At 44.7% G+C, this 13290-nt stretch overlaps 1 protein-coding gene across 2 annotated transcripts in view; it reads right to left on the minus strand.

Moving 5' to 3' along the window:
* Window positions 1-13290, minus strand: part of STARD13 (StAR related lipid transfer domain containing 13) — a 221867-nt gene that overhangs the window by 114773 nt on the left and 93804 nt on the right. The window contains exon 1 of one of the 2 annotated variants that reach the window (XM_084304218.1): window positions 8548-9118. The exons of the other annotated variant lie outside the window; for it this stretch is intronic. Coding sequence (XP_084160344.1) covers window positions 8548-8716 — 169 coding nt within the window. The 5' untranslated portion in view covers window positions 8717-9118. Of the gene's footprint in view, window positions 1-8547; window positions 9119-13290 lie in introns of those variants that run through there. 2 annotated transcript variants of the gene reach the window in all.

The raw sequence follows: 13290 nt of genomic DNA on the forward strand, positions 1-13290 counted from the left end.
TACAGAAGTTGTGGATGAGCAAAACCTGTGCTACCATCCTACCTTTCGGACAGTAAAAGCATTTCCTTCGGGGAAATGTCTTTCCTTTATGAGAGGGTATTTTCCTGCAAATGTGATTTCAAGAAGGAAACTGAGAAATCTCACCCCCAAATTGGCAGATTTGGGAGTGGAATGCTGGCTGGGGGGGTAGTTCATAAAAAGAATAAGGGCAAGAATTAAATCCAGGGATCATACATTTACGTACTGTTTTTTTCCTGTACTCCTCAACCACTCAAATGACAGAGATTCAGAAATAAGCACGGCACAACTGATAAAACAAACAAACCATGAGAAACACCAGTGACACACTGAGGATAAAAAAGTCCGATACCCTTTAGGCTGTTAGGACTGAATGAGAGAGACAATAACAAATAGCATACAAATTTTGCTTCCAAATCCTGCAACCTTTGCTCATACAAACAGACCTTCCTCCAGCCACAATCCTATTAAAAGAGAGCACTATGATTGCCAAAGGCCTGTAATATCTAGCTCATTAAAACAATACTGGTTGACATTATTAGGATTTATTATTTTGCTCCTTTAGCGCAGACAAAGATTCATCTGAGTACATTGCAGAGCTGAGTCCTTCTTTGGCACTTTGAGTGGAAAGCAAAATGCCTGGTATGCTCCAGCAAGGCAGCTTGCACGCTTGGCAGATGGTATTTACTTAAGACATACTGCACAGCCCATATTTTAAACTAAGTTATGTCTCTGAGTTCACCTAACTTATCACAAAGACAAAAACTTGTGTTCGTCTGTGGGTGGATGTTAGTCAACCCCCCCTGTAATCTGACGTGTTACGGAGTGATTTTCTTCTCCCGGCAGAATTAACCTCCTCAGCCCAGTTATAGATCAGAGGCGAAAAGCCACAACATGTTTCCAGCCTGAGTCATGCACATGCTTCTCAACTAAGCCACAAGGCTCCCAAGTTCTCTGAATCATGCCGGCTGCTCTCCCATAGTTTCTAAATACTGCAGCTCAAGGTGCTCCAGCCCTCCTGTCCCGCCAGTACGGGATGGTGTGCAGTCAGCGGTGTGATGGTTTGCCCTGGTAAGCTCAGCTGACCTGGTGAACTGAACCTCAGACGGGAAACTCATAAGAGGTTTTTAAGCAAAAGCATACACACGAGAATTTTACGAGGCATGAAGATGAGGGTTTACTGACTTGCCCACATTCAAGTACCCGCTTAATAAGAATAAAGAAGAAATGACACGACTAGCATAGACTGGATCAGGCCCACAGGCCATATAACTCAGTATTCTGCCCTTAAATAAATAAAGCAGCTATTACAAAGTGGAACAAACCCAACTACGGACAATCGTTTAAAACCAAACTACAAGGGAGATGTTTTTTTAATCCCTCCAATTAGTGGCTTAGGCTCTAATCTAAATAAACAGTATGTCCTATAGGAAACAGCTCATATAATTGTTTAAGTGCAACTAAAATTCTGAGAATATTGTACGATACAAGATAAAAACAATGACTATGGCTAAGATACTATCAATGACTTCATGGTATTAGCATTTGAACCAAATGAAAACAAAAAAGCCCATTAGTATCTATTACCTAGAGAGGAAAATAGTATCTGTCTGGAGCTTAAAAATGCTGATTTTTTAAATTAACACTTACAGTGCTCTGTGTTTTCAGGGATTTATGTATAAATAAAGACATAAGAGCATCCCAGTATAAAAAATTCAAATTCTCTTAAATAATCTATTTTTGTGAGTATTTTACTTCTGTTATGTAGCATTTTATATACCCCAGTGACTTATCACATCTAAATTTAAACCAACAAAATACCCCAGTTATTAGTACACTGATGTTTCATTTATCGAGCATACATCTTGCACTTAATGGATTAAATGTCTTTTACCATTCATACCTCTAATTACACAACAGGGTTAATTTGAAAATTAAAAATCTCCTCAGTGATCAATACAGGAGACAGACAGCACAATTACAGCTGCTCGTTTCACCACGAGCAATTTCAAAACAAAAATGTCTCAAGTTAGATTTCACCTTGGCTGAAATCCGGCTTTCAGTGAAATCAAGAGCAAAAGTCCCCCAACTCAAAAGACAAGCCAAGGTTTCCTTCTCTGCTTAAACTGCCTGTGTCAGCACAGCCTGCCTGGCTACCCCATGGCTCTAAGAGTTGTACCACACTGAGCCACCGAAGGGCTGAGGTTGGCAGGGCCCCTGGAGGCCCCTGGTTCCCCCCTGCCCAAGCAGGGACACCCAGAGCAGGCTGCCCAGGCCCACGTCCAGGCGGCTTTTGGAGCTCCCCAAGGAGGAGACCCCACAGCCTCTCTGGGCAGCCTGTGCCAGGGCTCCGTCACCCGCCCAGCACAGCAGTGCTGCCTGGTGCTCAGAGGGAGCCTCCTGGGTGCCCGGCTGTGCCCATGGCCTCCTGTCCTGGCACTGGGCACCACTGAGCAGAGCCTGGCTCCGGCCTCTCTGCACCCTCCCTTCAGGGGTTTAGGGACATGGTGGAGATCCCCCTGAGCCTCCTCTTCTCCAGGCTGAGCAGCCCCAGCTCTCTCAGCCTCACAGCAGAGATGCTCCAGCCCCTTCACCATCTTGGTGGCCCTCCGTTGGACTCCCTCCGGTGTGCCCAGCCCTCTCCAGTACTGCAGGGCCCAGAAGAGGATTCAGCACTCCAAGTGCAGCCTCACCAGTGCTGAGCAGCAGTGAAGGATCACCTCTCTCAACCCTCTGGCACACTTTGCCTAATGCAGCCCAGGACAGTGTTAGCCTTCCCTGTGGCTAGAGCACACTGCTGGCTCGTGCTCAACTTAGGACCCCAGGTCCTTTTTTGCAGAGCTGCTTTCCAGCTGGGCAAGGCCAGAAGGAAACATTATCATCACTTAGTCTGTGTATCCCACAGGCCACAGGATTTTAGCCAGTAATCGGTGCATTAAGCTGATTGTTTCTGCCTCAGCAAGTGCATGAGCTTTCAATCTGTTCTAACTTTGGTATTACTTGACAATTTTGAACCTCTTTACCAGGTGGTGGCTCCAGGGAAGGTTTCTCTGCCTTTCCTTTTCAAATGTCCTGTTTTCCATGAAGTAAAACCTTGCAAAACTTCAATTAGGTGGACTGCAATCTTCCTCACTACTATTTATGTAGGTATTTTTATAAACACACCTCAGGGTACTTTGACTTTATAAATACACCTCAGGAAGTTTACATTTTTATGCGAAAGTGGCAGCACAAATACTTCAACCATTTCAGAGTACTAGTTTAGAGAGAAAGAAAAAAAAAGATGTTTTTAAAGAAATCCTACAACTTCATTGAAAAATTCAAGTTTCCTCACATTTTGGGATGAGAACCTGAGGAAACAGAGCATGTAAGGAAGGAAATTTAATGGTGAAGAAGCTTCATGCAATGTAGGGCCTCAGTTTTTAATAGAATTTCACATACTGTAAAAAAAAAAAAAAAAAAAAAAAAGTAAAAAAAAAAGTTTCACAGACTTCATCAAGACTTGATGTTGTTCCACTGACCCAAATACTGCATGTGCTGTGAGTTCATGCCCACCCCACATGCTTGTCTGACTGGAGATAGTGATGGGCCATGCCCCAGCTGAGGTCTGCAGTGCACCTCAGGAGCTGAGGATCCTTCTCCTCGTAGCTCAGGCCACCCCAGCCCCAGAAACATCCCCTCCTGCCTTCTGCTGGGTCTTGCTGCACCTCTGATGCACAGCTCATACAGAAAAACTACAAACAGCTACTGCTGCTAGTTAGCCCACAAACTCAAGGGGCTGGAGGTCACTATCATAGGTCATCATTATCATCAAGTTGAGTCCTGTAGGCTCACCTTTTGCTTTCTTGGGTTCAGACAATTAGGTTAGAAGATGTATAGGTAAAGTGGCCAGCATCCAGAATGTGGGGAAAGGTGTAGTCCGGTTTGCCTGAATAACTGTATTTTGACCTCTTTGTGTCTTTGAACAAAACCATAGTCTTTAATTACACAATCATATCCTGCTTCCAACCTCCAGTGACGGACAGGTTCTCTCTACTTGTACACATATCCAGAATGAGATCCTTTTTTTTTTAAATGCAGATTATGACTGCACCGTATTCACTAGCATCATTTCCAGGTTCTCCTTCTGAGCACTATATGGCAGTATATTACAGCTGTCTATTGCTGCTATTTGGTTTGGTTTACGTTGACAGATGAGATTTAAAGTCACCTGAAACACACATCACTCACATCCCTCTGTAACACCTTCCGCAAACTGGAAGCTACTCATGCTTAGAAAAGACAAAAAAATAAACACAATGAATTAATTCCAGAGTGAAGAATATAGACAGAAAAATGCATTTGTTTCTCTAACACTCCCTCAAACCAGGCAGGTGACATACAATAACAGTAATCACAGAAGTTCAAAACTGAACTTACAAGAGTATAAAACATCTGCCGAATGTTGAATGGAGAGTTTGCCTTGAAAAGTTGTAACACGCTTTGAGATTGTTCCATCAAAAGATCCTCTTAAACAGCTCTTGCCCGTGGACATGAACTGAGGCAAATCACAGAGCATTACTCACTGTGGTCAGGAATTTATTCACTAAGAACAAGAATTCATCCTATTTTTTCTTCATATTATTTTCTTTCTGAAAGTGCAGTCTAAAAACCAAATCTTTCTGTAGATATAAACATGAATCTTTAACAGCAATGCCTAGCTGTGCTGGGGAAGAATGTGGCTCCATTCACCTTGACTTATGTTCTACTTGGGCTGCACAACCACTGCTTTCAATTTAAAATTTTCAGTAATTCTTCATTGCTTTTCACCTACAACTACTTTTTATATTTTCTGTTCTATCCTGTATTTAGCCATGTACTCTGAAAGAAATAACAACTTTGTGACTCACGTAATATAAATTCTTGAAAGTCACCACCTTATTTATTTAAAGAGCACATGAGTAATCATTAATGAATTCTCATACAGTTACTGCCTACACTGTTTGAATAAATACCTCAGACCAAACGTGCTACACCCTGTTCCTTTACGCTGAGGCATGTGTCCCCTTCAGCATGGAAACTAACGGGCTTAGGGGGGGAAAGGGAATCATCAAAAGATCACATTTTGAAAATACCTATTTAATATCAGACAGATAATTGCTGCTCACATTCACAGGCCACCACATAATTCTGCCTCAAGGAGTCGGTGTGAACACAAACCAAATATTTAGGACTTTCAAAGTGTGATCTGATTAAAATAACAGTCTAGTTCGTTTCATTTCCCTTATGGTGGTTTTCTTTTTAGAAATGATTAAATAACATAATTCCTATAATGATTCATTTTGTTTATTTTTAACTAACACCAAAGGAAAATACAAAGGAAAGCTTCTTCGGCAAAAGTGTTTTTAAAGGAGGAAGAAAAGCTGTATTGCACAACATGATAGAGTAATTCAGCACCGTTTGGAATAGTATATGCCACTGGTGACAGAAAAGCTAGAAGTGCATGCAACACTTGGTATTACTCTGCATTAGTGAAGCAGGTTCAGATCCCAGGCTGGAAGCTCTGAGTGCTCTATACATTGCTTAGTAAATCACTCCTTTCAGTAAGGAAAATTACCCCTGTTGTAAGAACTTCAGTGTTTACTATTGTGGCTGCCTCCGGTTTGAAATCTAGTAACCGAAAAATATCCGCACAAGAAGCAGAGAGCAGGTATTCAAACAAGCCCCAAGGCAGCTTAGCACTTAAACATGTGGCAGCTCTCCTTCCAGCAAAGCAATTAAGCATGCAAGACTCATCATTCCAGTGATGTTAAAATGAAGACTGGATGTTTTTCTAAACATATGCTCTAGTTCAAGCAGTGACTAGACAGGGGAGGTGCTAACGCAAGAACAAGGGGAGTGGGGTTCAAATACATTCTCTTAATGGCTTCTTCTTGCCTTAAAAATGTGTGGACCAGTGATATATGAAAGCAGGGAGCCTGAAGAATGATTTACACACACTCTACTGAATGGGGACACTGGAGGCTGGGTTTGGTTTTCATCTTGTATCTCCTGATTTAGTTTTCAATATATTCTTGGTAAATTGCTCTCTGGCACTCCGTTACCAACTAATCATGCTTCCAGGCTGATACCTCAGTCCATGTTGAGGTCCTCTCTCTGCCTACATCACATTTACTACTACTTCCATTTACTTAGGGATGACGGCATCACTGCATGCGACATGAACTCCACCTGCCCTGGCCTGGTGGCAGCCACAGAGGGTTGACCTGCTGGCCCAGGGAGGCCTTGTGAAGGTCTTGTCCGTGCCTTGGGCGGATCTAGGATTTCTTCCAGAGTGTAAATGGGAAATTTCAGGTTGAGTTATACTAGTTACACTTAGGTTTATTTTATTTATTTATTTTTTTTGTATTGCTAACACGGGTATTTATTTTAAATTTGTTATTCTACTTGGGGCACTTGAGGAAATATGTATACCTCACCCGTGATTTTCTACTAGCCCTGTATGATCCTATATACGGGCACCGAACACGCACATCAGCACCTACTTGCACATTCAGTATCATTATTACTAATGAACTGACACATAACCAACAGTGGACTCTGTCCCCAGCTTTCTATCAGTAAAAGAAGTGTATTCTTAGCAAGCCAAAATACCTACATTTCTTTTGTGTCATGTTGGTACATGCTGAACTGCAATGTATCATATCATCAAGGCACTATCCAAGTATTATTTCCTACAGCCTGGTACGGGACGTAATGGAAAGCTGTGGCAGACTCACCACATACCAAGGACCTGTGCAACAAACTGCAGACAGAAAAGTTACAATGCAAAAATTCCTATCTGTCCCAGCCTCTTGAGCCATGGCAGTATTTATTGCCTTCATTTCCAATGCTAACTACAGGATTCCAGTATCTCTGCCATGGCACGACGTAGCCAAGGCTGCTTTATGAAATGACCTGATTTTCAGAGTATGTGTATGTCATACTTTAACTGCTGCCTCAACTGCAGCCTTTCACATCGGTCACAGGTTTTGGGAAGATCTGCACGGTGGAACAACTCCTGTATAGCCCGCGACGTACAAGGTCCAGGAGGGAAAGCTGTGCAGCACATGACAGGCAAAGGAGGCGCGTCGAACAGCTTCATCAGTAGCTGCTGCTCGAAAATGAAGTTGGCTCTAACACCGTGCCTAAAACACTTCCAAATAAATCTGAGGAGAAATGAATTACCCTTCCTTTCCATTCAGCCCCAGCTGTACACTGGGTACAGAGCATGACATAATATCCTTCCTGAAATCAGAGCTGCAGAGAGGACCAGTATCCTTCACACAGGACCAGTTCCTGAGATCGCGCTGCAAACAACTGCGTTTTCCTAATTGCCACAGAAACTATCTCCTTCATCTTTTTTAAAAGCTGGCCAAAGAAGTAAGTATTGTTTTCTTTATAAACACAATAAAGGTTTCATCACTACGTCCCTGTACTTCTGTGAGAGTTTGACAGCCACACATACACAGAATATTACTTGAAAGCAACACACAGGAATAGCCACTCTGCTTAACTGCTGCTGTTCAGAAGCTCTCACCAATTTATTTACTATTTTCTAGGTAGAGACAGTGAATGATGTGAACTCTGTGACTGTCCCTAGTTAGCAGAATCAAAGACCTTTTTGTAAACTGACAAGACAGTGACTGAGAAATTGCTATCTTCAGGATTTTATTTTTTTGATGGCAAATATGCGGCATATTCTTTTCTGTAGGCTGGACCACATCTATCTGGGAAACTGGCGTTATTCAAACAGGATGCTACTATTCACTGATTTGTTTTTTAAGCTGGAAAAAAACTAGTTCAGTTGGCTTTTATTTTTTATACTTGCTTTAAACATTCTGAAGATAATTTCAATTGCATGTACAGGCCAGAGGATTTGTCTTGAGGCCAACCTGCATTTAGCTTCAGCCCTGTAGACACTCCGAGAAAATCAATACGTCTGCAGTGACTGCCTAGATAAATGCATAAGCAATCAGAGAAAGCCAAGTCAGCCATTATTCTCAGGGACATGTGACAAGTTTCCCAGCACTCTGACAGCTACACATGCTTGTTTGCAGAGAGGGTTAGCCCCGCTGGCAGCTTCCAGCCGCCCTGGGCTCGTGCTTTGTTTTTACCTGGCTGATCACCTATTTGTTCTCTGTGCCTTACAGGCAGCTTTCACCTGCAGCACTCGGAGCAGAGGTACCGGTGCCAGTAGCTGCTGTGCCGCTCGGAAAAGACGAACTTCAGCACTAAAACTCCTGCATAGTTTATGATTAAAAGATTATATAGTTAAATAGCTAAACAGGCACTAGCAGTTGTCTCTCGGTTCTCCGTGCCTACGTGCATAGGTGCAATGTGCAGAAAGAGCGAGTTGTGAATGACTGTTCCAAACTCCGACCCAAACCGGATTAGTGCAGAACAGGGAGGAAAAAGGGGCTGGAATTTGAGGGATGAAAACATCTTCGATTACGAAAGCGGGGACCTGCCACGGCAGCTGGCTAGGGAGGGCTCCTGCCAGACACTCACCTTGCTGAATCTTCGTCAGGAGCTGGTGACGTGCGAGAATCCTGCTCGTCCTGTAGGGAGGGCGCCTCACCGTCTGGTCAAATCGCAAGTACATCTCCTGGCCCTCGGGTGACACCGAGTTGAGATAGTAACAGCCTGTGCCTGATGTCCTGGGCACCTGCTTAAACATCTCTGCTCCTTTAAAATCCCTCCTTCGGTCTCCCCGTGTGGCTACTCCAGATTATAATCAGGGTAATGAAAGGAGGGAGGCAACCAGCCCTAGGGAGCTGAAAAGAGCAAGCGCTTTAAAAGAAAAAGGAGTGCCAAAAGCTACAACTCAGGATTCCTGCTTCTCCCACATGATCTGCAAGGGCCAATCGCTCCGAGAGCAGCCGGTGGAAGTGCGGCGTGCTGGAGAGGGACAGAAAGTCAGCCCAGCACTCACAGCCCCACGCCGTCCCGCAGGCTACGACGTGCTTCTGCACTTACGAAGCATGGGAGAGCTGCGCGGGGCAGCTTCGGAAACCAAATTAAGAAAGGCTCCAGGCATCTGGGAATACCTCTTTTAGCCTGCAGAGCTCCTTGTTATGCAGGGCTGGGGAAAACCTTTTCCTCCTCCACGCCACGCAGCTGTCGAGTCATCTCCTGAGATGATGCCCTCGCTCCTTTTCTAAAAATCATACCGGTGTCTGCCAAGGGAAAGTCAGTTTAGGGCTGGGCTGTCTGAGTCCCCAAAACCACACAGTACAGCGAGCACTGGAACAAATGAAGCCCTTCCGATGAAAAAAAAAAGAAACACAAAACTCACCAAAACAACAGGAAACCCTTAGCAGCAGGCACTCGGTGTTAGTAAACAAACCCAAAACTCGTAGTATCAGTGTTACTGAGAACCAGCTCCAGCCAGGAAGAAGGGAAAAAAGAGTGAGAGATGCTCGCTTCTTCTGGTTCCTCAGTGTGATGTCTTTTGTTTTTGAACAGACAGAGGGGCATCTGTTTTTTATTCAGTCTTACATATCAACCACCGAGTTTGCAAAACATGACATTTCTTTACTTAATCAAATATAAGCAGAGCGTTGCAATTTTTATCAACATACAGGGAGCCAATCTGCTTAAAAATATACACAGTAACGCTGAAAATGCCCTACTAGTATGCCTGTTGATTAATTTTCCATTACATTTCAAAATACCAGCATCTTGGCTCAGTACACACCTACCCTGAGCTGATTTCTAATGGGGCCGGGATCTTGCCAGGGTGCCTCGTGATGGGAGACGGTGTCTGAAATGAGCACCACCGGCACACGGAAAGCCAGTTTGCAGCCCTGGGGATGGATTTCACAGATCTACCCGTGATGACACTGCCCATACCTTGCTGTGAGAGCCACAAGAAGTCACGGCATCCCTTCTTCCTACAGCCCAGACAGGGCAGGGCCCTGGGGTGGCACGGCTGGGACGTGCCTGCAGGCAGGGAGCAGTCAGGCGCTTCTCAGCAGCTGCTGGAGCAACCCGTGAGCCACCCCCTGCACCTTGCCAGGGCAAACATCACCCCCACCCTATTGGGAAGCAGAGAGGACAGTTGTTTCATTCCCAATTATTTATTAAAACGTTGCTCTGTGCAAAAAAAAAAAAAAAAAAAAAAAAAAAACTTAGGGCAGGGTTTTGCTGAGATGAAATTTGCTTTCATTGCGCGTTATGGATTTTGTTCCTAATAGACACGGGGCTTTTGCTGTGCAATAAAATGGGGAACTATAATTGCAGGTGCTAGACATTTAAAATGAATGCCCTAGACAGAAAGCCTCCAGGACCTGTTATTACCGTCCACTGCCGCCTCCCAGTCCTGTGTCTTGCTGTCTTCTGCTCCAGACGTGGCTGTGCAGTCAGGGGGGACGACTTCAAACTCGAGACAACATCGTATACATCGGGGTGTGGGTCTGCACCCCAAACAGGACACGGCTGGGAGTGGGAATCGCCCATCTCATCCCCGCTGCAGTGTGCAGGGCAGAGAGGCAGGAGAGCTGCTCAGGGGCAAGCAGAGGGAGCCTGGGGGGCAAGGGAAAGGGTGCTCACCATTCCCACCCAGCTCACTGCACCCTGGGGAAAGTCAGCCTGTCAGCCACTCCTCTGCTGTCTTTTGAAGAGTAAATATCCCAGGGACTCCTGAATGTCAATGATATGCACGGTGTTTATCCAAAGAGACTTTGTCACTATGCAGGGAAATTCTTATTTGATTCATCTACAGCCCTCTGATCTAATTCTACTTATAAAACGCTATTGCTAGTGGAAGAAGCGATTATTAACATTTCATAGCACACTATTTAAATTTTCATGGGGATTTCTTTTTTCTCCTGGAAAATGCACAGACTTTTCCTCAGCTAATGGGATTCCGCATTGTTCCTTACAGTACTTCTAGAGACTCATAACCAGTTTAACAGAAATGTAATGCTTCAAAAGGCAGACCAAAGGAAAAAAAAAAAAAAAGCCAGAGCAAGAGCCTAAGTACAGTACTGACTGGGGAACAAGTGCAGCAAAGGCTGAGCCCTCAACAAGCCTGGCTATATGGTATATTAGAGAGCAATGCAGCAGCCCTAGTGCCTCACTCCCATGTAGGCACTGGAAGTAAAGGGGCACCTCCGAGCTGCCCTCCTGGCTCCCTGAGCAGCACTTCTCAGCCCTCACAAAGGGCAGAATTAGAAGCAAGGTGATGAATTTCCCCTCCTTCCTGCACACCAGGGTCAAAACCCCGATGTCAGAGCTGCAGGGCTGCTGCAGGCACCGCGCTGCCTCCTCTGGGGCTGAATTCTTTGGCTGCAGTCCAGCACTTGCATAGTAGTCAAATAAAACAAGAAGCAACAAGAGCTAGCTGCTCTCGCAGCGCCCATTTGAAAGCTCCCGTGCTTCAGTTTGTGCACGGTGGAGGAAAGAAGCAGTCCTCCTTTCATTTAAAATGACCGTCTCCTTGTTCGGTGACTGTCCTGTCACTCCCTGTTTATTTTCAGAAATGCGTAAGTAAGTCATTCATGTGAGAAAACACCTCTGGCCACCAACCTTTGGGATGAAAAGGACTACAGAAGCATAAGCTCTTAAGAGTTATATAAGAGAGGTAATTAATATTTCAGTTTCCGTTTACAGACTGCTGCTGGAATACTTAGCAGAGCAGCACCAAACTTCATGCACCTCTCCGAAAAGCACTCAGAGATGAAAGCATCCTCACACGCTCTACCAAGGCTGGAGGGGACCTGGAGCACACACATGAAATCGCTGCCGGCCACAACAGCAAGGCCCTTGGGATGGGAACTTGGTCCCCGAGTTCCTGTGTCACGGCTGATCCATGGGAATGGAGATTTCTTCAGAAAAATAAAAAATAAAAATGTTCTTAGCTAAATCAGAACGTCTACGATACAGCAACTGCGTGTCACTGTGAGATGTGTAACGGAATAAACACAAATGTGATGAATCCTGAGATGTTCTGGAAGATCAGGAAGCTTTACTTAAAGGCTTATGAACACAGCACAGCATTACGGAGACCTGCACTGTGTTTAAGTAGAAATGGCAGAGCTCAGGGATGTGTACTCTTTGGTGTATGCTTTCAGAGGCAGAATGCAACACTTGATTTTCTGCTCATCGATTTGTTTTTTGGTCCTCTGCCTCTTTCTCTCACTGAAATTGCATTTGGTGTGATGGCAAAAGGGTAGAAACGATTTGCAGGAAAACCTGCCCCAGGCCTACTCATATATACCAAAGTATTGCAGGCGGCCCTTGAGATCTGCTTCCACTGGGAGTGGGGTACCCTTATGGGATGGAGAGGAATGCAGTGTGCCCTAGAAACACTGAATCACATCTGGTACTGAACAACTGACTTACACCCAGCTTTTCTGAGCAAAATGACAGTGCAGGTTTCTGTATCAGTTTCCACCCTGGCCTTAGATTATTGCTCACATGGACATGAGGCAACTGGAGTGAGGTTCATTGAGATGAACGGCACTTTCCCCCTTGTACCCACAGCCATACAACAGGACCACTTACTCATTATAGTGCATCTCTCCTTATGAACTGTGAGACCATGATGTCCAACACCACGTGGAGTTTCTCGGGCTTGGATTTAACCTGCCGTTCTCACACAGTAATCAGTCGCTTGATCTCGCTGCCGAGACCCATTTCCCTTTTATTGTTAGTTACACTTATCTGCTTATAGCACATCTAAAATTAAATGGCAGCATGATGGCTTCTCTTCATCTGAGTGCTATGAGAACAACACCGCTTCCCAGCCCTGCAGTGGCACAGGTGTTATTCCCATTAATGACACGCAGTTATAGGAAGCCATCCAAAATCAAGGATTTGCTGTTAACTTGTTGATTTCTGAACTCTCTTCTATAGTTCTGCAGGTAGGAGAATATTTCAGTTGCTGGGTTTTGGCTAAAACTCAAATATCCGACACAATTTCTTCCCTATGCCTGCACTTCCAGCTGCCTGCACAGCAGCTAAGGCATTAACACCAGGCAATTCCTCCTTTCTCAAACCCAGGAAGAGAAAAAAGTCATACATGGGGAGCCCAAAGCTATGTTTATGATGAGACTTTCTCTTCTCTCACATGTTTTGAACCCTGTCTCTTAGACCGGGACATTTAAAAGCACAACTTCACCGCCTGAATGTTTTAAAAAAATGTTTTGTGGCATTTGTTTGCGTGCTGGGATTACTCCAGCCTGCAGCCAGAGGTCTCGGCAGTGCTCCGGATGCCTTCCCGGGGCTCTGCAGCACACAGGGGCTGCC

The sequence above is a fragment of the Netta rufina genome (genome assembly GCF_964035555.1).
Source record: "Netta rufina genome assembly, chromosome: 1".
In the NCBI taxonomy this organism is placed as follows: Eukaryota; Metazoa; Chordata; class Aves; order Anseriformes; family Anatidae; genus Netta; species Netta rufina.